General features: G+C 45.5%; 1 protein-coding gene across 4 annotated transcripts in view; it reads left to right on the top strand.

The window, feature by feature from the left end:
• The window catches only part of LOC140403939 (serine/threonine-protein phosphatase 6 regulatory subunit 3-like), a 186,838-nt gene that overhangs the window by 126,909 nt on the left and 33,521 nt on the right, over positions 1 to 26,408 (top strand). For all 4 annotated transcript variants that reach the window (XM_072492217.1, XM_072492218.1, XM_072492215.1 and 1 more), the window contains exons 21-22: positions 905 to 1,070; positions 3,394 to 3,516. In XM_072492217.1, the coding sequence (XP_072348318.1) occupies positions 905 to 1,070; positions 3,394 to 3,516 (289 nt within the window). The remainder of the gene's footprint in view (positions 1 to 904; positions 1,071 to 3,393; positions 3,517 to 26,408) is intronic.

Below are 26,408 nucleotides of genomic sequence, written 5' to 3' on the forward strand. Positions count from 1 at the left end.
TCTGGCGCATCACACCTGTAAGGTAGGCCCGTGTACTCCCCATAACCACAATCTATTAAAAGTTGCGGGTCAGGTGAACTCCATGATACACTTTGGGGTTCTCTAAACCCTGGCCCATAACAAAACCCAGGCTGCTGTCATTTCCTTGCTTTACCTCCGTCTCTCTAATCTTTGGCATTAATTTTTTTTTGGGGGGGGGAAGCAGGGGGCAGGAAAGTGGAGTTGAGGCCACACACCCCCGATCGGTAATGTTGGCTTAGTTTTAGATCTTGTTGTGGTTTGAAGCCCAGTTACAATGCTGCAGATGCAGATCTGTCACTCTCCTGGGCTGATTATTCAGTGGGAGAGGGGAGTTGGAGGAGGATGTTTATAAGTATGGATGTAATATATGTTAATTCTCAGGAATTATTCCTTGGACCATGAGAAATATAAAGAACAGAGAACATACCTTTAGAATCTAACATGTCCGAACATTGAGTAGTTTGAAAGCGCAGCTCCTTTCTTGACTCAGTTGATGGCCATGGTCACTTGGTTAATCTAGTCTGTGCTCTGGTAAGTGACCTTGGTCGGATTGAATGTAGAGTTTTTAAGATTACCCTAGACACCCCGGGCCAGGGAGGTGACAAAGATCCATATCCGCTAACTCCCACTGCAACGTGCATGTGTGCCTGTGGACTCAGTGGGATGAGACTGGGTTCAACCCTAATGCACTCTATGATCAAGTAGCACTATCAATATGTGGTGTTTATACTCACAATAAAGGTGGCTGAATGGGAATGATCCTGGGAAGCAGCCATTGCTTCTAGGACCTGAGCTTAGCATGTCATTACTTTTGAGGTAAAGGGAGAAGATAATTGCCTAAAATGTGTCCAGCATTAGTAAAAACCCAATTTCTTCAATGCAGAGGCATCAGTCACATCGAGCAGTGAAGAGAATGAGAAGATACCAGATGCCAACTCCAAGACGGGTACGCCACCCCACGTGGAAAGTGTGACGGTTCTCAATGGCTCCGTACCGGAAGCTATCTGTCCTCCTGAGGTGAAAAATCCAGAAGCTAAAACACGCACAAGGTATTTATTTTAAAAATAGAGTCTTGAGTAGTTGCGTCGCAAGAAATGGGGCGTTATTGTAATCCATGGATCACAAGATGGTCTTTGCTCATGGTTAAGTGAGTAGAACAGTCAGTTGGAGCTATCAGAGGCATGGTGGACTTGGGTCCGTGAGCTATTAACTTGTCAACAGAGCTGACTGGCACCATCTCCAGTGTTTGTAAATGCACTTGCAGCCAAAGGTCTTTCTCATTTTTAGTTGCCGAAGCTGGTTGGGACGTAGGCGGTGAGTGAAGTTGTAAATGGAAACTATTTTTGGGAAAGGCAGAGCAATGACTTTGGGAGTGCAACGTGTTGAACTCCAGAGTGGCAGAGTGCAAGTTCAGCTCTCCAAAGTCACAGAAAAATATTAGGAGAGAGTTGTCCTCCCTCCCCCAACACAGTCATTCCTATACTTCACCAGGTAGCTCTGATAGCTGGAAGCATCAAACTTAATGGCCTTTGTGGAGTCCGTTGTTTTTAATTCAAAGCTCTGGAAAACTGAGAGAACAAATAAGTAAAAATGAAGAACTGGAATGTTTTTCACATCTGCGACAAGGTCACATTGTGTTTGGTCGTATTGTCAGTTGGAATGTTCCGAATTTTTGTCCTCCAGTGGCTGCAGTGAAGTAGCCATTTGTGTCTATGGTCACATTGTTGGAAGTTGACCCATTGCCCATGTGATCCACGAGCTTCACTGTGGCGAGATAACGGTTCGCCCTCCTCTCTCTCTCTTCCCCCCCCTTGTTGCCTTTTTTTTACCTGCTATAAATATGGCAATCAATAAGGTTGCCCTTCTTTCTTTAGATATCGATATTATATTGCTCAGTCGCCACGTATCAAATGATACCACCACAAGGTTCAACCGGATATCGATCAAAGAGCCAAACACCAGTTAGTTAGTTCAAGATCAATGGTACTTTATTGACACACCAAGATTAATCATGCAATATAAACACTACTAGTTAAACTACACCTGACAACTATGACAACCTGTACTTAACTTCTGGCACCCGGCTTAGGTCAGAGGAACAGTGGCCTTTGTTCGAATCCGGATCTACTGGGTCTGGAGAAGTAACTGCTGCTCAGCTGGGCTCATCCGTCTGGTAGCGGGCGTTGAACTTGAACTTCTGGTGGTGCAGCAATTGGAGGTGGATGTTGCAGGAGCGCCAGGTCCAAGAGAGATCGAACACATGGCGGTGTCTCTCTTTATCCTTGGGGAGTTTTGCGCTCTTTTGGGCGGTTCTTCGGTTTGGACCTCATTAATTGGGTAGTTCTCGATCACTGTTCTCGATCTGAGCCAATGAAGGGGCGGGTGCCTTGATGCCTGGGTATGTCCTAAGCGGTCATTGACCCTGTTGTTGATGCTTCCGGAGTAAAGGGAGTGGCGCCGAAATGTCTGGGATTGTATCGGTTACTCTAGTATCAATCCTTTGTCTTACGGAGATGGGGCTATCAAAATAGTAATCGGTTGGGGGTTTCGATGCTGTCTAGATTCTTTGCTCACAAATATACATTCCGGGAGCTCTGAGCCTGCCTGAATATTACATTGTCCACATTTCCCTTTAGGCTTTGCGAACATCCCATGTTTCCTGTCATAAGTGGCCATCCCAGGTGGCTACACCTTCCCCTCCGAAAGTTGGGAGTGGGGGCCTGGTGGCAGAGACTCTAAGTTGAACCAAGGAAAGTGCCACTAAAATTCTCACCCTCACTGAAAACCAACTCAAAAGGTGGTTGAAACCAGTCTCCCTGATGGTGCAATCCAAATCCACGAAGCTATTTCAGCGTTTGTAAAAAGATGGGCAAATCTGCAGAGAAATAAAACAGTGCAAGTAAAGTGCAGCAGTTCTGACACCATTTGAAAGGGAAATACTCTAGTCAAGGAAAGGGCTTCAACCCTAATGGGGTGGGGGAATGAAGCTAGACTTGAATTTATATTGCATTTTTCAGAAAGCACTTTAAGAAACGCAACAGCTAATCTGCACGCAGCAAACCTCCTCAACCTGCATTGTGACTGTTTTTCGGGATGTTGATGGAGGGATAGATATTGGCCAGGACACAGCAGATAACTCCTCCCCGCTTTGAAACAGCGCCAGGCGTTCTTTTGCATCAATCGGAACAGGCAGACGGGGCCTCGGGAAAGTTAGCCTTCTCCTCTTCTTTGCGTGCTGCCAGGTCTCCTAATATTTATACATTGCTGTAATCAAGGCTTAATGAGTTTTGTTAAGCATATGGTTTCTGCAAAGGATCGGGGAGGTTATATACCCTTGTTAATGAAGCTCCATTGTCTACATTTCTTGTGCAGCGAGGAAGAACCCTTAACTACCTCCGAGGTTGGACCTACAACAGGAAATGTACAGGAAGGCTCAGAGGCCCCAAAAGCCAGTCCAGTTCCCCAAACTTCAGAATCTGTGGGCCAAGAACAGAGGTATGGACTTGCTGAGTAAGGGAAAGGTTCTGGGCAAGCTGTTTCACTCCATAATTCCAGATATGTTAAGGCAGCTGACACATGTTAAAGGCAAGTCACGTTCAACTAATTTAATCGCTTTTCTGAAGAAGTGATTGATTTGGTAGATTAGGACATTGCAGTAAATGTATACCAATAGATTGTCAGATGGTGTTTGATGAGATATGTCACGAAGCTTACTAGAAAATTTCTCACATTTCATTAAAAATAAACTTTTATCAGCACGAGAAAATTGGTTGGTGAGTGGAAAACACTGAGCGTAATGCTTCTTATACAGGGGAAAGGTTGTGGGGTCAGTGTGGGGAGTTTGTAACACCCATGTGCGATTTTAATGCAGTCCACATGAAGTGCTATTCATATAGCTTTACGGCAATGCAGTTCAAACTTCTGAGCTTCAACATAACCATCATTGTATGTGACGCGTCATTGAATCCCGATTTTCCAACCCGCTGCAGACATCCTCCAGTTGCTGCTAGGCACAGAACAGAGACCTCAGAGCAATGAACATCAACAGTGGCATTAACATTTTAAAGACCTTGTGGATCGTGCTTTCAAACGGCACTCCTAGTTTGATTCTTATCATGCATACATCCAAAGTAAAAATTTGTACGAGAACCTTAAACACCTCGTGGATGATTTTAAAATTGGGCAGAGGGAAGGCACAAATTTGAAACTTGAATGAAAATATTTTATCGGAATATCGCCAGGAATGGGGAAAATATTGTTTTGAGCAGGCACTTGCAATACTCCGACTATTTTGCGGGAGAAAATATAACTAAGAGGAGATTCAATAGATACTGTTAAAATTTGGGAAGCATTTTCAGGCAGTGAAGAAGGATACGAGTGACAAAGGATCACGGTAGCACAGTGGGTAGCACAGTTACTTCACAGCGCCAGGGATTTGGGTTCGATTCCTGGCTTGAGTCACCGTCTGTGCGGAGTCTGCACATTCTGCCCGTGTCTGCGTGGATTTCGCCCCGCAAGTTCCAAAAGACGTCTTTGTTAGGTGAATTGGACATTCTGAATTCTCCCTCGGTGTACTCGAACAGGCGCCGGAATGTGGTGACTAGGGGATTTTCACGATAACTTGGCTAGCTGGAAGAAGACAAAGGGGCATTGGCATCAGTACTGGGGCAGGAGGGACCTGTACCGTTGGGACGGTCTTCACCTGAACCATTCTGGGACCAGTGTTCTAGCGAATAGGATAAATAGGTTGGTCACAAGGACTTTAAACTAGCAAGTTGGGGGGAAGGGAAGGGTAAAGCTATGGACAGTATAATGGTTAATGGAGAGCAAAGCAGCAGGTTATGTGACAGGTTATTATGTAGAGATATGGGTTCAAAGACAAGGAAAATTAGGAGAAAGGGTAAGAGGAAAATTAATTTGCGAAAAGTTACTGATCAAGGTGTTAGGGTTCATAACAGACATAAAAAACAGCATAAGTGTACTTTACCTGAATGCTCGTAGTATACGGAATAAGGTGAATGAGTTGATGGCGCAAATCATCGTGAATGACTATGATTTAGTGGCCATTACTGAAACATGGTTAAAGGATGGTCACGACTGGGAGTTAAATATCCAAGACTATGCGAAAGGATAGAATGGACGGTAAGGGCGGTGGTGTAGCTTTGTTGTTTAAGGATGGCATCCAGGCAATAGTAAGGGATGATATTGGTGCTATGGAGGACAAGGTTGAATCAATTTGGGTGGAAATCAGGAATAGTAAGGTGAAAAGGTCACTGATAGGAGTAGTCTATAGGCCACCAAATAGTAACAGGATGGTCGGGCAGGCAATAAGCAAAAGAATAACGGATGCATGTAGAAATGGCACAGCGGTTATCATGGGAGATTTTAATCTGCATGTCGATTGGTTTAACCAGGTTGGTAAAGGCAGCCTTGAGGAGGAGTTTATAGAATGTGTCCGGGATAATTTCCTGGAACAGTATGTAATGGAACCTACAAGGGAACAAGCGATCCTAGATCTGGTCCTGTGTAATGAGGCAGGATTGATTAATGATCACATAGTTCGGGATCCTCTTGGAAGGAGCGACCACAATATGGTGGAATTTAAAATACAGTTGGAGGATGACAAGGTAAAATCAAACACTAGTGTTTTGTGCTTAAACGAAGGCGATTACAATGGGATGAGAGAAGAACTAGCTAAGGTAGACTGGGAGCAAAGACTTCATGGTGAAGCAGTTGAGGAACAGTGGAGAACCTTCCGAGCGATCTTTCACGGTGTTCAGAAAAAGTTCATGCCGACAAAAAAAGAAAGACAGTAGAAAGGGGAAAAATCGACCGTGGATATCTAAGGATGTGAGGGAGAGTATCAAATTGAAGGAAAAAACATACAAAGTGGCAAAAATTAGTGGGAGACTAGAGGACTGGGAAGTCTTTAGGGGACAACAGAAAGCTAGTAAAAAAGCTATAAAGAAGAGTAAGGTAGACTATGAAAGTAAACTTGCTCAGAACATAAAAGCAGATAGTAAAAGCTTCTACAAATATATCAGACAAAAAAGAGTGGCTAAGGTAAATATTGGTCCTTTGGAAGATGAGAAGGGAGATTTAATAATAGGAGGGGAAATGGCTGAGGAGCTGAACAGGTTTTTTGGGTCAGTCTTCACAGTGGAAGACACAAATAACATGCCAGTGACTGATGGAAATAAAGATATGATAGGTGAGGACCTTGAGATGATTGTAACCACTAAGGAGGCAGTATTGGGCAAGCTAATGGGGCTAAAGGTAGACCAGTCTCCTGGCCCTGATGGGATGCAGCCCAGAGTGTTAAAAGAGATGGCTAGGGAAATTGTAAACGTACTAGTGATAATTTATCAAATTTCACTAGACTCTGGGGTGGTCCCAGAGGATTGGAAAGTAGCAAACGTGACACCACTGTTTAAAAAAGGAGGTTGGCAGAAAGCGGGTAATTATAGGCCGGTAAGCTTTAGGGAAAAGGCTGGAATCTATCATTAAGGAGGAAATAGCGGGGCACCTGGAGGGAAATTGTCCCATTGGGCAGACGCAGCATGGGTTCGTAAAGGGTAGGTCGTGTCTGACTAATTTGGTAGCATTTTTTGAGGACGTTACCAGTGCAATAGATAACGGGGAGCCAATGCATGTGGTATATCTGGATTTCCAGAAAGCGTTTGACAAGGTGCCACACAAAAGGTTGCTGCATAAACTAAAGATGCATGGCATTGAGGGTAAAGTGGTAGCATGGGTAGAGGATTGGTTAACTAACCGAAAGCGCAGAGTGGGGATAAATGGGTGTTTCTCTGGTTGGCAACCTGTAACTAGTGGGGTCCCTCAAGGATCAGTGTTGGGCCCAATTTCACAAGGTTGTTCACAATTTACATAGATGATTTGGAGTTGGTGACCAAGTGCAATGTGGCAACGTTTGCAGACAACACTAAAATGAGTGGTAAAGCAAAAAGTGCAGAGGATACCGGAAGTCTGCAGAAGGATTTGGATAGGATAGGTGAATGGGCTAGGGTCTGGCAGATGGAATTCAATGTTGCCAAGTGTGAGGCTGTCCATTTTGGGAGGAATAACAGCTGAATGGATTATTATTTAAACGGTAAGATGTTAAAACATGCTGCTGTGCAGAGGGACCTGGGTGTGCTGGTGCACGAGTCGCAAAAAGTTGGTGTGCAGGTGCAACAGGTGATTAAGGAGGCTAATCGAGTTTTGTCTTTCATTGCTAGAGGGATGGAGTTCAAGACTAGGGAGGTTTTGCTGCAATTGTATAAGGTGTTGGTGAGGCCACATCTGGAGTATTGTGTTCAGTTTTGGTCTCCTTACCTGAGAAAGGACATATTGGCACTGGAGGGAGTGCAGAGGAGATTCACTAGGTTGATCCCAGAGTTGAGGGGATTAGATTATGACGAGAGGTTGAGTAGACTGGGACTGTACTCATTGGAGTTTAGAAGGATGCGGGGGGATCTTATTGAGACATATAAAATTATGAAGGGAATAGATAGGATAGATGCGGGCACGTTGTTTCCACTGGTTGGGGAAAGCAGAACCTAGGGGGCATAGCCTCAAAATAAGGGGAAGTAGATTTAGGACCGAGTTTAGGAGGAACTTCTTCACCCAAAGGGTTGTGAATCTCTGGAATTCCTTGCCCAGTGAAGCAGTTGAGGCTCCTTCTTTCAACGTTTTTAAGAAAAAGATAGATCCCTTTCTAAAGAACAAAGGGATTCGGGGATATGGTGTACGGGCCGGAGAGTGGAGCTGAGTCCACAAAGATCAGCCATGATCTCATTGAATGGCGGAGCAGGCTCGAGGGGCCAGATGGCCTACTCCTGTTCCTAGTTCTTATGTTCTTAAAGGGTGGTGGTTGATGGGAAATGTTCAGACTGGAGTCCAGTTACTAGTGGCGTACCACAAGGATCTGTTTTGGGGCCACTGCTGTTTGTCATTTTTATAAATGACCTGGAGGAGAGCGTAGAAGGATGGGTGAGTAAATTTGCAGATGACACTGAAGTCAGTGGAGTTGTGGACAGTGCAGAAGGATGTTACAAGTTACAGAGGGACATAGATAAGCTGCAGCGCTGGGCTGAGAGGTGGCAAATGGAGTTTAATGCAGAAAAGTGTGAGGTGATTCATTTTGGAAGGAATAACAGGAAGACAGAATACTGGGCTAATGGTAAGATACTTGGCAGTGTGGATGAGCAGAGAGATCTCGGTGTCCATGTACATAGATCCCTGAAAGTTGCCACCCAGGTTGAGAGGGTTGTTAAGAAGGCGTACGGTGTGTTAGCTTTTATTGGTAGAGGGATTGAGTTCCGGAGCCACGAGGTCATGTTGCAGCTATACAACACTGGTGCGGCCGCATTTGGAGTATTGCGTGCAATTCTGGTCGCCGCATTATAAGAAGGATGTGGAAGCATTGGAAAGAGAGCAGAGGTGATTTACCAGAATGTTGCCTGTATGGAGGGAAGATCTTATGAGGAAAGGCTGAGGGACTTGAGGCTGTTTTTGTTAGAGAGAAGAAGGTTAAGAGGTGACTTAATTGAGGCATACAAGATGATCAGAGGATTGGATAGGTTGGACAGTGAGAGCCTTTTTCCTCGGATGGTGATGTCTAGCATGAGGGGACATAGCTTTAAATTGAGGGGAGATAGATATAGGACAGATGTCAGAGGTAGGTTCTTTACTCAGAGTAGTAAGGGCGTGGAATGCCCTGCCTGCAACAGTAGTGGACTCGCCAACACTAAGGGCATTCATATGGTCATTGGATAGACATGGATGATAAGGGAATAGCAAATGCAATGTTGTCATTCATCTCAAGAGGCTTGGAATATAAAAGCAGGGATGTACTTCTGAAGCTTTATAAAGCATTAGTTAGGCCCCATTTAGAATACTGTGAGCAATTTTGGGCCCCACACCTCAGGAAGGACATACTGGCACTGGAGCGGGTCCAGCGGAGATTCACACGGATGATCCCAGGAATGGTAGGCCTAACATACGATGAACGTCTGAGGAGCCTGGGATTATATTCATTGGAGTTTAGGAGGTTGAGGGGAGATCTAATAGAAACTTACAAGATAATGAATGGCTTGGATAGGGTGGATGTAGGGAAGTTGTTTCCATTAGCAGGGGAGACTAGGACCCGGGGGCACAGCCTTAGAGTAAAAGGGAGTCACTTTAGAACAGAGATGAGGAGAAATTTCTTCAGCCAGAGAGTGGTGGGTCTGTGGAATTCATTGCCACAGAGGGCGGTGGAGGCCGGGACGTTGAGTGTCTTTAAGACAGAAGTTGATCAATTCTTGATTTCTCGAGGAATTAAGGGCTATGGAGAGAGAGCGGGTAAATGGAGTTGAAATCAGCCATGATTGAATGGTGGAGTGGACTCGATGGGCCAAATGGCCTTACTTCCGCTCCTATGTCTTATGGTCTTAGTGTAGATGGGCTTTAGAGTAGTTTCAAAGGCGGCGCAACATTGAGGGCCGAAAGGCCTGTACTGCGTTGTAATGTTCTATGTTCTAACTTCATTGTAGTGCCTACTTGTGACACTAATAAAGATTATTATATCCATATATTTGTAGAGTGAGGAACAAGACCACAATGAGTTTCTTTCCACAGGGGAGTGTTGGGGGGGGGGGGGTGAAATGTTTTCTCACAGGATATGGTTGAGTCAGCTATCGTAGTATCTTTTAATAGAAAAAAATGGATACATATGTTCAAATCCCACTCTGGAAAATTGAGCACGTAGATTTGGGCTGTATTGAGGGGATCACCAAACACCACCCTGTCCCTTCATGTGAATGTATAAGAGCCCATAGCATTCATTAAGAAGCAGCAGAGGAATTCCTCGTGGTTAAACCCAACATTTATCCATCAACTGATATTGTTTTTGTAGTGACTTTACTCACATTGGTATTTGTGGAATTCTGCCGAATGCAAATTGGATGCTGTTAATTATAATTGTTATGTTATATAATTGCAATTGTAACTGCATTGTAAAATTGGGTAAGCAGTGCTGACTGTTAAGTATCGAATCCCTACAGTTGTTATTCAGCCCATCAAATTCGACCCTCCGAAATGGCACCTATATATTCCCGCTCTATCCCTGTAACCCCACCCAAACTACACATCTTTGGACACTAAGGGGCAATTTAGCAGGGCCAATCCACCTAACCTGCACATCTATAAATAATAATATTATTGTCACAAGTAGGCTTACATTAACACTTGCAATGAAGTCACTGTGAAAATCTTTGGACCGTGGGAGGAAACCGGAGCCCCCGGGGGGGGGAACCCACACAGACACGGGGAGATTGTGCAAACTCCACATAGTTAATGGAACCCAGGTCTCTGGCGGTGTGAGGCAGCAGTGCCAACCGCTGTGCCACCTTGCTAGCCAAGTATATCCGTTGAGACCAGCTGTCGGACATCTTTCTGTTGAGAGCTCTGTGCTCTGACATTTAAACAACTAAAGGACTGACCTTGGTGCCACCACTGATGTGGGTAGGGGGAACCTGGTTATGGTTCCCCCTGCAGTCAAACAACCTGTGAATATTTGACTCAGCTGAAGTATGGGCTGAATCGAGGAATATGGGGGTGAAGTTGTAGCTGAGCAGCCATGACCTTATTGAATGGCGGGCCAGGCTAGTAGGAGCTATGTGGCCTACTCCACCTGTGTATGTTTTTAGGAATGATCATTGTCTGAGCTACTTGAGCATCCTACACCTTTTTTACCCAGACCTCTTGAGAAGGGAGGGAAAATAAATTACTTGCTGGAATTTGAGGGAATAAGTGTGTCATTTCTGTATGATTGTATTGTAAATATCCTAGCGTACACCATCTCGACAGTGACTATAAAAAAATTAGGTGGATCTACACTGCTGTGCCATGAAGTTCTGCTTGTCTTGCATGTGTGCCATCACTAAGACATTTCCACCTCCATAACATTACCAGTGTCTCAGCTCATTGCAGCTAAACCTCTCATTCATGCCCCTGGTACCTCGAGGCTGGACTGTTCCAATTTACTCCTTGCTGTTCTCCCACTTTCTACCCTTTATGAACTTGGTGGTCTAAAACTCTGCCCCCGTCTTTAACTGGCAGCATGTCCCGTTCTCATAAAACCCCATTGGCTCCTGGTCAGGCAGTGTCCTGATTTTAAAATTCTCATATCTTTGATTTCAGATCCCTCCATGATCTCGCTCTTCCTATCTGTGTAATCTCCTCTAGCTCCGAGATCTCTGTGCCCCACTAATTCTGGTCTTTTGTGCATTCCCAATGATAATTGCCCCACCATTGGTGGCCGTACCTTTAGTTGCCAGGGCCCTAAGCTCTAGAATTTCTTCCTGGGGTCTCTGCCTCATCTTTCTCCTTTGAGAAACTCCATTAAACCTAGCTCTTTGACCAAGCTTTCCACCTTCTGACCTAATGCCATCGTAAGTGGCTCTGTTTTATAATGTTTCCGTGAAGACCTTGGCTTCATTACTGTAAAGGTGCTTTTTAACACAAGTTACTGTAACTGCTTCCGTAACCACTTTCAGTACTTTATAGGCCCCGCGGCCTGTGTAAAAAGTGAAGATAGTTTACCACGCGACTCATTTTTATGAAAATGGATCTCGATAGCTGTAGGCCATTCAGCCCCTTGAACTTGTCCCACCATTCAATTTGAGGATGGCTAATCTGTTTCTGATTCCTAACTTCCTTTGACAACCTTAACCGAATAAAAAATTGCCAAAATGTGCAACGTTCCTTCATGTAGCTTATTTTTAGGTTCCCTTACACTGCTGACATCTTGTTGTCGTCTTTCATTGTGGTAACAGAGTGTTGGTTTAATGATTCTGTCATTTCCTTGCTGAGAAATAGGAGCAGGAATAAGGTCATTTGGCCCTTATTATGCATTATGTTACCGCCTGCATCTTGGGCCCACATTCACCCTTACCACTCTTGTTTCTCAATATATTATTAAAAAGCCTCAACTATTCACTTTGCTCTCACTTCCAGGTTTTGAGGCAGTACTGGTTTTGCATTGTACCAAGAATTGCTTTGACTATTTAGCACTATTTATGATTTCCCGCAACCCCCGTTTACTGTGATCCGTTAATTGTCTCGTTCCTTTGGAGTTTACTGTTCTGTTCAAAGTCTTGTTTTATGATTATTGTGCTTCCCTCTTGAACCCAATACCAAAAATATTATGGTCACTGTGCACAAAGATTGTTAACTGAGCCTGATTCATTACTCACCTCTAAACCTAATACAAACTTTATCCCTTTTTGATTGTAAAACATATTGATCCAGAAAACTGTGCCCAATAATTTTGAGAACTTCACTGCTTTTTCGGTTATTCATTTGCTTCTGCCAGTCTGTGAAAATTCAAATCTTCCATTACAACCACCATTCTTCCCCATGCTTCCCTCATCTTGGTGGTATTTTTTCCATGTACTCCCGTTATTGTCAAGAGGTCTATAGATAATTACCCACAGCGTTTTGCATCTGCTCCTTTACTGCTCCTTCGTTCTAATTATACTATTTCCACTGCCTATTCACCCTTCCTGTAGTCATTGCTGTTTTGGTACCTTTAGCAATTCTTCCTCCTTTCCCAATTTTCCTGTCCTCCTGAAAATCTTGTAGCCGAATATTTAATTCCCAATCATGCCCAGCTTGTCGCCAGGTCTTTATGATGCCCTGCTTAATCATTTCCTTTCAGCTAAATAAGTGCTTCCAATCCGTTTCTCTATTTCTTATGCTGTACTTTTGTGTACTTTTATTTGGGGTTACGTCCATAAGAAATTGGAGGGGAATTAGGCCACCCGGCCCATCGAGTCTGCTCAGCCATTCAATCATGGCTGATATTTTTCTTATCCCCATTCTCCTGCCTTCTCCCCACCCACCCTCCATACTTTTCTTTGTGGTGCATTTAAGACAGAGGTGAGGAGGAATTTCTTCATCATAGAATTTGCAGTGCAGAAGGAGGCCATTCGGCCAATCGAGTCTGCACAGCTCTTGGAAAGAGCACCCTACCCAAGCCCACACCTCCTTCCAATCCCCATAACCCAGTCACCCCACCCAACACATAGGGCAATTTTGGACACGGTAAGGGCAATTTAGCATGGCCAATCCACCTAACCTGCACATCTTTGGACTGTGGGAGGAAACCGCAGCAACCGGAGGAAACCCACGCGCACACGGGAAGAACGTGCAGACTCCACACAGACAGTGACCCACGCCGGGAATCGAATCTGAGACCCTGGAGCTATGAAGCAATTGTGCTAACCACTGTGCTACCATGCTGCCCTAAATGTTTTGTTTTCTCTTTTAAATAAGAGTATCCAATTATTTTCTTCCAATTAAGGGGCAATTTAGCGTGTTCAATCCACCTACCCTGCACATCTTTGGGTTGTGGAGGTAAAACCCACACAAACAGAGAGAATGTGCAAACTCCACACGGACAGTGACCCAGGGCCAGGATCGAACCTGGGACCTCGGCGCCGTGAAGCAGCAATGCTAACCACTGCGCCACCGCGCTGACCACAATTTCTTCATGCTTGAGGGTGGTGAATCTTTGGAATTCTCTACCCCAGGGGCCGTGGTAGCTCAATCATTGAGTATGTTCAAGATTGAGGCTGATAGATTTCTACATTTGAAAACCTCAAGGGGTATATGGATAGAGCAGGTTGGATAAAGCGATTTTCATTTCATTTTCATTTCAAGTTACAACAGTTTGGGCGACATTATTTGAAATAATTGTGGAACTCGGTGGCTGGTCCTCGAAGTTTGTGTAAAAGTCTTTTAAGACGAAGGAAACCTGAAGGGAGAGGTGTAAAACCTGAAAGTGAAACCTTGATGGAAGCAGTGGAAGGAAATCAGAATTTAGAGAAGATTTGAAAGTGTGACTTTTGAAAACTTGAATTTGAAATCACTCGTTCGGAAGCCGGAGTTCAGAGAGAAGATTTAGAATTGGGATGACAAGAATACGAGACAAGGTGGCTCTTGGGGAGGTCTGATGAGAACTCCGCAGACATTCACTTGGGTTCAGAGAGGAGTGCCGCTCAAGTCGGTCATCGTGTGTGCTTAAAAGGAACATTGTTAATGAGAACATTGTCACTTAAGGTGGACTTTGTAATCTGTGTTAATCCTAAAACCTGTGTGTAAACGTGAAACTAAAGGGGGAGTAAATGGGTACTGTGTAATAATACAATTTTTCTTCATGGTTTTAAAATGCTTTTTTTTTTACTTGTTAAAAGTAAGAGTTCCTGCGACTCGACTTTTTATTTAAAAAAACATGAAAAGCTATGGTCTTTTGAGCCAAGGTTCCAGTCTGGGATCTTCCCGTCCAGTTATAATACCAATTGGATGGTAACACGATGTTCCTTTACTCATACTATTTGACCTACACTGCTGTCCTGTGCAGTATTATTCCAGCTGTTTTTTAACATAAATTTAAAGTGTCCGATTCTCTCTTGCCCAATTAATGGACAATTGAGCATGGCCAATCCACCTACCCTGCACACCTTTGGGTTGTGGGGGTGAGACCCACGAAGATATGGGGAGAAAGTGCAAATTCCACACGGACAGTGACCCGTGATTGAACCCCGAACCTCGGCGCCGTGAGGCAGCAGTGCTAACTACTGCACCACTGTGCCGCTCCTGTTATTCCAGCTATTTAATATGTTTTTCGCCGCACTCATTTTGCTGGGACTTCCTATCTAACCTCAACATATTTATATAATCTTTGCCTCCATATCTATTCTTAACTCTGTCCCTTATCTTTCCTCCTTAAGATATTTATTTAGGTTGTTTCAACTCTGGGACTTTGATTTGTCTCAGTGCAGAAAGCGGAGAGAGAAGAGGCCTTGAAGGCTGCCCCCCCCCCCGCCCAAGATGTTATGTATCCTAAGCAAACCTATTTTACGCAGAATGAAGAGTCTGCTGTTGCAGATTCATCGATCTCGTTCAAGGCACCACCATCAGGCACAGGAGATAACAAATAGAGCTCTTGGCTTACTGTGACTGACTAAGCTAAATTCCTTTATTATTACATGGCATTTAAGGCCCTTTCCTAGAGTTTTGAGGATTGCATTGGCAACTAGATAAGTGGCATTCTGCTTTCATAACCTGGGATTATGGGATTTTTAAACCTTTTTCTGAGAGGAAATCGCATTCTCGAGACTCCAGCTAGGTTTTTCATAAAGCCAGTTTGAGACTTCAGGACAACTGCCCAACTCCTCTTACGAAGAAAGGAGGTGGTACGTCACCAGAACAGTTCTGCACCTGCCCCCTACCGTGGCAGATTAAACTAGAGCGTGGCACAGTGGTTAGCACTTACCCCCTCACAGCGTCTGGAGCCCTGGTTCAATTGCGGCCTTGGGTGACTGTGTGGAGTTTGTACGTTCTCCCCTTGCCTGCGTGGTTTCCCCCTGGGAGCTCCGGTTTCCTCCCACAATCCAAAGATGTGCAGGTTGGATGAATCGATCATGCTAAATTGCCTCTTAGCACCCAGGAATTTGAAGATGAGGTGGGGTGACGGGGATAGGGTGGGGGACTCCTGGATTTTCCAGAGGCTCATTAGTTGTGAAGTAGGTGCATTTTAAAATGGACCATCCTTCAATAGGTTTTGTGGAGCAGTCCCATCGAGCTGAAAAATGTGTGCACCAGGCAGCATCTGAAGAGTGTTCACAGTTCAAAATTGACTCGCTGCAGCCTTGTCCCTGGGGGCAGTGGAATGGTTAAGGACCATTTTACATCCACTTTTGGTTAGTTTTGTGTTGACCCTGCCTGCAAGACTTGGCGTAGAGCAATCCAGTAAGTCCTAGTTCCCTGCTTTTCCCCATGAGCTCATGAAAGTTTATTTCTCTCAAATGCCAATGTTTATTTGATGTAATTCAACTCCAGTTCTTAGCTCATAGCCAAGCTCATTGCATTTGTCTTAAAACGTTACCCTGATTGGGATGGTCTAGGTCATAGAAGGCAGAGAGTAGCAATGGAAGGGTGCTTTTCTGATTGGAGGGCTGTAACTAGTGGTGTTCCGCAGGGACCAGTGCTGGGACCGTTGCTGTTTGTAGTACATATAAATGATTTGTAGGAAAATGTAACTGGTCTGATTAGTAAGTTTGCGGACGACATAAAGGTTGGTGGAATTGCAGGTAGCGATGAGGACTGTCTGAGGATACAGCAGGATTTAGATTGTAGACTTGGTCGGAGAGATGGCAGATGGAGTTTAATCCGGACAAATGTGAGGTAATGCATTTTGGAAGGTCTAATACAGGTAGGGAATATACAGTGAATGGTAGAACCCTCAAGTGTATTGACAGTCAGAGAGATCTAGGTGTGCAGATCCACAGGTCACTGAAAGGGGCAACACAGGTGGAGAAGGTAGTCAAGAAGGCATACGGCATGCTTGCCTTCATTGGCCGGGGCATTGAGTATAAAAATTGGCAAGTCATGTTGCAGCTGTATAGAACCTTAGTTAGGCCACACTTGGAGTATAGTGTTCAATTCTGATCGCCACACTACCAGAAGTATGTGGAGGCTTTAGCGAGGGTGCAGAAGAGATTTATCACGATGTCGCCTGGGATGGAGGGCATTAGCGATGAGGAGCGGTTGAATGAACTTGGTTTGTTCTCACTGGAACGAAGGAGGTTGAGGGGCGACCTGACACAGGTCGACAACATTGAGGGGCATAGACAGAGTGGATAGTCAGAGACTTTTACCCCCGGAAGAGGGGTCAATTACTAGGAGCATAGGTTTAAGGTGTGAGGGGCAAGGTTTAGAGAAGATGTACGAGGCAAGTTTTTTTACACAGAGGGTCATGGGTGCCTGGAACTCGCTGCCGGAGGAGGTGGTGGAAGCAGGGACGTTAGTGACGTTTAAGGGGCATCTTGACAAATACATGAATAGGATGGCAATAGAGGGATACGGACCCCGGAAGTGTCGAAGATTTTAGTTTAGACGGGCAGCATGGTCGGCGTAGGCTTGGAGGGCCGAAGGGCCTGTTCCTGTGCAGTAATTTTCTTTGTTCTTGTCTCATTAATCCACAGAAGATTAAGCTATGGTACTTGCACAGCAATTGCGTCATATATCAAAATGGGGCCAGATTTCCTCTGCTGAGCACCCACGTGTGTGCTCTGCGGCACTAAGGACAGGAATCCGGATTGCAGAATGTTTACAGCACAGGCAGAGACCACTCGGCCCCTCGTATCTGCGCAGGCCGAAAAACAAGCCACCCAGCCTAATCCACTTTTCATCACTTGGTCCCTGGCTCTTGGGTTACGGCACTTGTGGTGCACATCCAGGCACCTTTTAAATGAGTTGAGGGCTTTTTGCCTCTTGCTGCCCTTTTAGGCAGCGAGTCTCAGACCTCCGCAACCTTCTGGGCAAAGGAAATAGGAGGAGGAATGGAGATCTGATGCCCTGGCTTGTGCTGATCACATCTGTTCAACTTGAGCTTGCAGTCGAAGATGCTTTCGGCACATCTGGTTTGGCTGCAGTTTCAGCTCTTTTAACTAGGTCATCCCTCCTCCTCAAATCGCTTCTCTTTTCCTGTGTCCTGCTTAGGACATGGGCAATGTAGAACAAAGTGCAACGTTCGATTAGTGGGAGACTAGAGGACTGGGAAATCTTTTAGGGAGCAACAGAAAGCTGCTAAAAATGCTATAAAGAAGAGTGAGATAGATTATGAGAGTAAACTTAGAATATAAAAACAGATAGTAAAAGTTTCTACAAATATATAAAACAAAAAAGAGTGGCTAAGGTAAATATTGATCCTTTAGAGGATGTGGAGATGCCGGTTTTGGACTGGGGTGAGCACAGTAAGAAGTCTTACAACACCAGGTTAAAGTCCAACAGGATATCGAAACAAACCTGTTGGACTTTAACCTGGTGTTGTAAGACTTCTTACTTTAGAGGATGAGAAGGGAGATTTAATAATGGGAGATGAGGAAATGGCTGAGGAACTGAACAGGTTTTTTGGGTCGGTCTTCACAGTGGAAGACACAAATAACATGCCAGTGACTGATAGAAATGAGGCTATGACAGGTGAGGACCTTGAGATGATTGTTATCACTAAGGAGGTAGTGATGGCCAAGCTAATGGGGCTAAAGGTAGACCAGTCTCCTGGCCCTGATGGAATGCATCCCAGAGTGCTAAAAGAGATGGCTAGGGAAATTGCAAATGCACTAGTGATAATTTACCAAAATTCACTAGACTCTGGGGTGGTCCTGGCGGATTGGAAATTAGCAAACGAGACACCACTGTTTAAAAATGGAGGTAGGCAGAAAGCAGGTAACTATAGGCCAGTGAGCTTAACTTCGGTAGTAGGGGAGATGCTGGAACCTATCATCAAGGAAGAAATAGCGAGGCATCTGGATGGAAATAGTCCCATTGGGCAGACGCAGCATGGATTCATAAAGGGCAGATTGTGCCTAACTAATTTAGTGGAATTTTTTGAGGACATTACCAGTGCGGTGTATAACGGGGAGCCAACAGATGTGGTATATCTAGATTTCCAGAAAGCCTTTGACAAGGTGCCACACAAAAGGTTGCTGCATAAGATAAAGATGCATGGCATTAAGGGGAAAGTAGTAGCATGGATAGAGGATTGGTTAATTAATAGAAAGCAAAGAGTGGGGATTAATGGGTATTTCTCTGGTTGGCAATCAGTAGCTAGTGGTGTCCCTCAGGGATCAGTGTTGGGCCCACAATTGTTCACAATTTACATAGATTTGGAGTTGGGGACCAAGGGCAATGTGTCCAAGTTTGCAGATGACACTAAGATGAGTGGTACAGCAAAATGTGCAGAGGATACTGGAAGTCTGCAGAGGGATTTGGACAGGTTAAGTGAATGGGCTAGGGTCTGGCAGATGGAATACAATGTTGACAAATGTGATGTTATCCATTTTGGTAGGAATAACAGCAAAAGGGATTATTATTTAAATGATAAAATATTAAAACATGCTGCTGTGCAGAGAGACCTGGGTGTGCTAGTGCATGAGTCACAAAAAGTTGGTTCACAGGTGCAACAAGTGATTAAGAAGGCAAATGGAATTTTGTCCTTCGTTGCTAGAGGGATGGAGTTTAAGACTAGGGAGGTTATGCTGCAATTGTATAAGGTGTTAGTGAGGCCACACCTGGAGTATTGTGTTCAGTTTTGGTCTCCTTACCTGAGAAAGGACGTACTGGCACTGGAGTGCGTGCAGAGGAGATTCACTAGTTTAATCCCAGAGCTGAAGGGGTTGGATTACGACGAGAGGTTGAGTAGACTAGGACTGTACTCGTTGGAATTTAGAAGGATATGGGGGGATCTTATAGAAACATATAAAATTATGAAGGGAATAGATAGGATAGATGCGGGCAGGTTGTTTCCACTGATGGGTGAAAGCAGAACTAGGGGGCATAGCCTCAAAATAAGGGGAAGTAGATTTAGGACTGAGTTTAGGAGGAACCTCTTCACCCAAAGGGGTGTGAATCTATGGAATTCCTTGCCCAGTGAAGCAGTAGAGGCTCATTCATTAAATGTTTTTAAGATAAAGATAGATAGTTTTTTGAAGAATAAAGGGATTAAGGGTTATGGTGTTCAGGCCGGAAAGTGGAGCTGAGTCCACAAAAGATCAGCCATGATCTCATTGAATGGCGGAACAGGCTCGAGGGGCCATATGGCCTACGCCTGCTCCTAGTTCTTATATTCGTATGTTTGGTTACCCACCCGTTTTAAAGGCACCTTGGTTCTTTGAGTGATGGCCTCTTTCAAGCACCACGTTTCCTTGCCAACAATCTGCTCAGGCCTTGCTTTGATTTGACTTTGATCTTTTTGGTTCGGGTGTTGGTAGTGAAATTGGTTCAAGTTAAAAAATGAAAGACCGTTCTAAAGGTCCCAGACCAATGTGTAGCCTTGGGGGCAGGCTGTCAGACAACCTTGCCTGGAACGAGGAAAAGGATGCGTCAGTGCATAATTTCCCCAGAAGCAGTCGCGATTGGACAGGTTCCCAATCCACAGCCAAGGGAGCCATGCTTTTCAGCACATTGCTACACAGAGTCTTGGCGTATTCAGTGTTGCTTCAGTGACAGTAATGTTAATTTAAGTTGTATCATTAGTTAGTGTTCACTTGTTTCTGCGCTGTATCTACCTCGAGGTTCCTGTCAGGGGGCCTCCAATGTGGTTCATCAGATACCTCCCCTCCAGGGCAGCACGGTGGCGCAGTGGGTTTGCAATGCGGCCTCTTGTGCCAAGGTCCCAGGTTCAATCCTGGCTCTGGGTCACTGTCTGTGTGGAGTTTGCACATTCTTCTCATATTTGCGTGGGTTTCGCCCCCACAACCCAAAAGATGTGCAGGGTAGGATTCGCCACGCTAAATTGCCCCTTGGGGAAAAAAATGAATTGGGTACTCTAAATTTAAAAAAAAAAAAGATACCTCCCCTCCCAACCGTTATCCAGGTGAGGAGCTGCATATGGGGGGGGGGGAGCATTGTGATAGACCAGTCAAATCGTAGAATCCCTACAGCGCAGAATTAGGCCATTCGGGTCTGCACCGGCCCTCTGAAAGAGCACTCTACCAGGGTCCACTCCCCTGCCTTCTCCCTGTAACTTGTGCAGGCCATCAGTGTTTCCAGCTCGGATCCCCAGCACGTGCTGAATTGGCTGGTGTAGGATTTGCCAGGAATGCCTACTTCTGATTGTTGATGAAGTCTTGCTTGGTTGGTGCATACCTCTGCTGTGATGCCACTCGTGGTCCAATAGCTGAGTGATTTAAAAAAAAACTATCTAATCTTTTAGGAAAATAACAACCTGTGTAAGGGGTGTCAGTAAAAGAGTGCCGCATAGATTGAACGTAACTCAATAGGTGGATGAATAGGCCCCTTAAGGGCAGCATGGTAGCATAGTGGTTAGCACCATTGCTTCACAGCTCCAGGGTCCCAGGTTCGATTCCCAGCTTGGCTCACTGTCTGTGCGGAGCCTGCACGTTCTCCCTGTGTGCACGTGGGTTTCCTCCGGGTTCTCCGGTTTCCTCCCACAGTCCAAAGATGTGCAGGTTAGGTGGATTGGCCATGATAAATTGCCCTTAGTGTCCAAAATTGTCCTTCGTGTTGGGTGGGGTTACTGGGTTACGGGCATAGGGTGGTGATGTGGGCTTGGGTAGGGTGCTCTTTCCAAGGGCCAGTGCAGACTCGATGGGCCGAATGGGCGCCTGCACTGTAAATGCTATGATTGAGCCTGCTCTGGCATTCATTGGGTCATGGCTAATCTTTTGCCTCAACTTCACTCCTTTGATTCCCTAAAGATATCCAAAATCTGTTCCTTCGAAACCTTAAATATATTTAACAATGAAGCATCCACACCCTCTGAGGTAGAGACTCCCACCCTCTGAGGTAGAGACTCCCAAAGATTTTCATCCCGTTTGAAGAACTTTCTCATCTCAGTCCTCAGTGATTGTTATCTTATCCAGAGACTCTGCTGCCCGTGTTCTCGATCCCCCAGTCATGGGAGAACACTCTCTGTGCCAAGCCCCGTCAGGAAGATTAATGTTTGATGGAGACCACCCCTCATCTGAGGAATGTTCCAATTTTACAAGTGTTATCGAGTCGAGGGGCAGATGGAGGGTTGGGGGGAGGAGGGAATGCGTGGAATCATTAACCTTGTGACCACCGTTGAAGTGTGTGAACCCTCCTCCCCGTCCCACAGTTCGCCAGTTTGTCTCCACATGGTGTTGTCTGCTCCTTGCTCCTTCGATGCTGCTCTCTAATGAGCTGCTCAGAGGCTTCTGACTGCAGCCACTGTCAGCTAACTACAGTTCCTTCACCCTGGGTATTTTCTTTCCCTTTTATTCCCTTTTCTTCTCGTGTACTTAATGATCTGTTGAGCTGCTCGCAGAAAAATACTTTTCACTGTACCTCGGTACACGTGACAATAAACAAATCCATCCTGTGCCTTGTGGCCTGTTATCTGCCCTTCACACTTCAAGGCTGAGTTATACATGCGGGATTGGGGATGCGTTATTCCACCACTTGATTAATGTTGTACTTTTTATTTCTTGCCGGGGTGTGTTGTCCTTCGGTAAGCGCCTACACTCTTGCGCCTCAGCCTCCTTTCAAAGCCATGTTTCCCTTGTGGAAAAGAAGTTGGAAAATAACCACTGTCAGATCTCTGGCTGCTGACTGTAAAGGGAGGAGAAAGAGCAGCTTTTCCTCCTTGACCTGGAATAGATGCCCTTTCCTCGTGTGGCAGGTTCGACTTGCTGATACCATTTCCGTCTCTGAATCCACATGTTGTGGTGGGTTCAAGTCTCCCTCCAGACTGCTTTAAGCACAGAATCAAAGCTGACACTCACTGCAGCACTGAAAGCGCGCCGCACTGCCGGACGTGTCGTCTTTCAGATGGAATGTTAAACTAAGTATCTCGTCCTCAGGTTGGTGTCAAAGCTGCCATTCCATTATTTCGAAGAAGCCTGGCTGAATTCTCTTCCCCCCCCCCCCCCCAAAGCTAATTTATCTCCCAACCAACATCACTTAAAGCCGGTTATCTGATATTGTCAAACACCTATGGTAGCACAGTGGTTAGCTCTGTTGCTTCACAGCGCCAGGGACCTGGGCTCAATTCCCGGCTTGGCTCACTGGCTGTGTGGAGTCTACACGTTCTATGGGTGGGTTTCCTCCGGGTGCTCCGGTTTCCTCCCACAAGTCCTGAAAGACGTGCTTGTTAGGTGAATTCTGAATTCTCCCTCAGTATGCCCAAACAGGCGCCGGAATGTGGCGACTAGGGGATTTTCACAGTGCCCCCCCTCCCCCACCTCCGGGCTGCATGGCAAAGGGCCCGGCCGAGAGGCTCCCGTTCTGCAAAGTTTTGACTAGCCAATCAATGTGCTGTATTCCTGTTTTAGACGTTTGGGGTAACCATGTGTTTCAAACCATCAGACATAGGAGCAGAATGAGGCCATTCGGCCCATCGAGTCTTCTCCGCCTTTTGATCATGGCTGATATGTTGCTTGCCCCCATTCTCCTGCCTTCCCCTGTAACCCCTGATCTCCTTATTAATCAAGAAATTCCCTTATTAATCAATAACACCAGATTTGTGCTTGAGGTGCTGTTACCTAGAGGGCTACAGACCAATAGCTGGAAGGTGGAATTAGACAGAATAGTTCTTTCTTAGAATGTAAGAACTAGGAGCAGGAGCAGGCAATTTAGCCTCTCGAGCCCACTCCATCGTTCAATACGATCATGGCTGATCTCACCATGGCCTCAACTCCACCGTCCTGCCCATTCTCCGTAACCCTTCAACCCATTACTCATTAAAAATCTGTCTAATTCCTCAAATTTACTCACTGCCCCGGTACCCACCGCTCTCTGGCATAGCGAATTCCACAAATTCACAACCCTTTGGGAGAAGTAGTTTCTCCTCATCTCTGTTTCAAATTTGCTACCTCTTATCCTGAGACTATGCTTTCTCATTCTAGAATGTCCCACAAGAGGGCACTGTAGCACAAGTGGTTAGCACTGTTGCTCCACAGCGCCAGGGTCCCAGGTTCGATTCCTGGCTTGGGTCACTGTCTGTGTGGAGTCTGCACGTTCTTGATTAATAAGGGGATCAGGGGTTTGGGGAGAAGGCAGGAGAATGGGGATGGGAAAATATCAGCCATGATTGAATGGCGGAGCAGACTCGATGGGCCGAGTGGCCGAATTCTGCTCCTATGTCTTATGGTTCTCCCTGTGTCTGCGTGGGTTTCTTCCCTCTGCTCCGCTTTCCTCCCACGAATCCCGAAATAAATGCTGTTAGGTAATTTGGACATTCTGAATTCTCCCGCAATGTACCAGAACAGGCGCCAGAATGTGGCTACTAGGGGCTTTTCACAGTAACTTCATTGCAGTGTTAATGTAAGCCTACTTGTGACACTGAAGATTATTATAAAAGAGGAAGCACCCGCTCCACATCTATTTTATCCACACCATTTATCATCCTCTATACATCAATTTAATCTCTCTCATTTTTATAAATTATAGAGAGTATAGGCATAAACTGCCAAGCTCTCTTCATACGACAAATCCTTCACCACTGGAATCAATCTAGTAAACCTCCTCTGAACTGCCTCCAATGCCACTACATCTAGGGTCACATTCTAGATACTCCAGTTTTAATCTGCAGCGACTGCAATTAGTCTGCTGTAAGTTACACTTCTTGTAGTCCTGGACTATCCTTGGCTGTTAGGCCAACCTCTGTACCCACCGCCGGACCTCAGCAAGCATTCAGCTCCATGTACCAATTGATGGATCCTCTTGAAGTAGAAGAGCTGGACATGGCTGTAGTTTTTGGGGGTTTGTGCAGAATACGTGGTGAGGATTGGCGTCAAGAGATGTGTGGGGAACCACTAAAGATCTGCATCATCCCACACATCAGTTAGCCAACCAATCAAACGTGTTCTTGCGCAATATGTTTTAGCATTATTGAGAAGTGGCCCTTGAACAAGATGTTGGTTGAGATTGTAGACCATCTGTTGCTGTGACAAAGGAGCAGTATTGACTGTTTGTTCCCGCTCGTTATTTCTCTGTCTGCTAACCCCTTGACTGCACCTTTCTCTAATGGGACATCGTAACAATGAAAGACAGGTAAAGACCCTCTAATACAATTTGTCTCTCGCACACTGGTGTCACTTCATCTCGCTCATAATTCTGAGATATCATGAGTTTAGTGGAAAACTAGTTGAGAACCCAAGCCAGCCTGGGGGAAAGGCACTTGGGCAAATTCATCTGCAATCCATCTCCGCAATCATTCTGACCCTGAATTCCCTGAGTCACCTTTTGTAAGGGGTGAAGTCCATCTCAACCAGAAAGCTCCTTCAAGCATCAACAAATTGGTGTCCACCATACAAGCTGGTAGCCGCTGACAGGAATTCACTAATCAGTAAGCGCAGGGACCCACTGCCTGACATCTAACTGCAGCTGGCCACATACAGTTTTAAAATTGTCTCCCCTGGTCCGCCCTAATCTATCTAATTGGAACCATTTGTCGATTAGAAAAACATTGTATTGCCACTATCAACCAGAAATACAAATATGCGAATTGGGAGCAGGAATAGGCCCCTCGAGCCTGCTCCGCCATTCGATAAGATCATGGTCAATCGAATTGTAACCTCAACCCCACCTTCCCGCCTACCCCATGTAACCTTTTCACCCCCTTGTTAATCGAGAATTAGTTCTGCCTTAAAAATATTTAAAGACTGCTGCTTCCACTGCCTTTTGAGGAAGGGAGTTCCAGAGACTCGCCACCCCCTGAGAAAAATGTTCTCATCTCTGTCTTAAATGGGTGACCCACTTACTTTTGAACAGTGATTCTCTCTCTCTCTCCCCTCTCTCTCTCACTCCTCTCTCTCTCTCTCTCTCACTCCTCTCTCTCTCCTCCTCCTCCTCCTCCTCCTCCTCCTCCTCCTCCTCCCCCCTCCCCAAACCACCACCACGTTCGAGATTCTCCCACATGAGGAAACATCCTCTCCACAGCCACCCTGTCAAAACCCCTCCGGATCTTGTATGTTTCAATCAACTCGCCTCTCACTCTTTTAAACTCCAGCGGAAGCAAGCCAGGCCTGTCCTCCTAAGACAACCATCATATACAACAATCATCTTATAAAGCTGGTTGATTCATTGGGTTCATTAATCAATGTAGGTTGCAATAGTGGGAGTGAGGATAGGATGCCTCCAGTTGTCACTTTCTGCTGGTTTCTAGCAGCTCCAGAAAGTGGTCTGCAGCGGGTTGGCAGTTAAAAAGGATAGACCGATCACTTGTCAAAATGTGGGAATTGCAACTCCCTCCGATGGTTCAGTTAATAAATACTGCCCCTTAATGAGCTGTTCAGAGTCTCAGCTGCAGTTTCCTGTCTTCACTAGGTTTGTGCTCTGATCCAGGGTTATGGTGAAGAGGCTGCAATTCTCTGAACTGTCCATGTACTATGGCAGGGAAATGTGCCAGGTTCCAGTCCCTCATACTGGAAAATGTACCTGTGTCTTAAATGTCAAACGGGGACATGTGTGTTGGTGCTGCCACAGTCATAGGGAAAGGAGGAGGCCATTCAGCCCCTTGAACCTTTCCTGCCATTCATTTAGGCCACGGCTGATTTGTACCTTAACTCCAGCTTAGGGCGGCACGGTGGCGCAGTGGGTTAGCCTTGCTGTCTCACGGCGCCGAGGTCCAAGTTCGATCCCGGCTCTGGGTCACTGTCCGTGTGGAGTTTGCACATTCTCCCTGTGTTTGCGTGGGTTTCGCCCCCACAACCCAAAGATGTGCAGGGTGGATGGATTGGCCACGCTAAATTGCCCCTTAATTGGAAAAAAAAAAAAGAATTGGGTACTCCTAAATTTATTTTTAAAATGTTTTAAAACACCAGCTTATTAATAATAATAATCACTTATTGTCA

The sequence above is a fragment of the Scyliorhinus torazame genome, chromosome 29 (genome assembly GCF_047496885.1).
Source record: "Scyliorhinus torazame isolate Kashiwa2021f chromosome 29, sScyTor2.1, whole genome shotgun sequence".
Classification (NCBI taxonomy): Eukaryota; Metazoa; Chordata; class Chondrichthyes; order Carcharhiniformes; family Scyliorhinidae; genus Scyliorhinus; species Scyliorhinus torazame.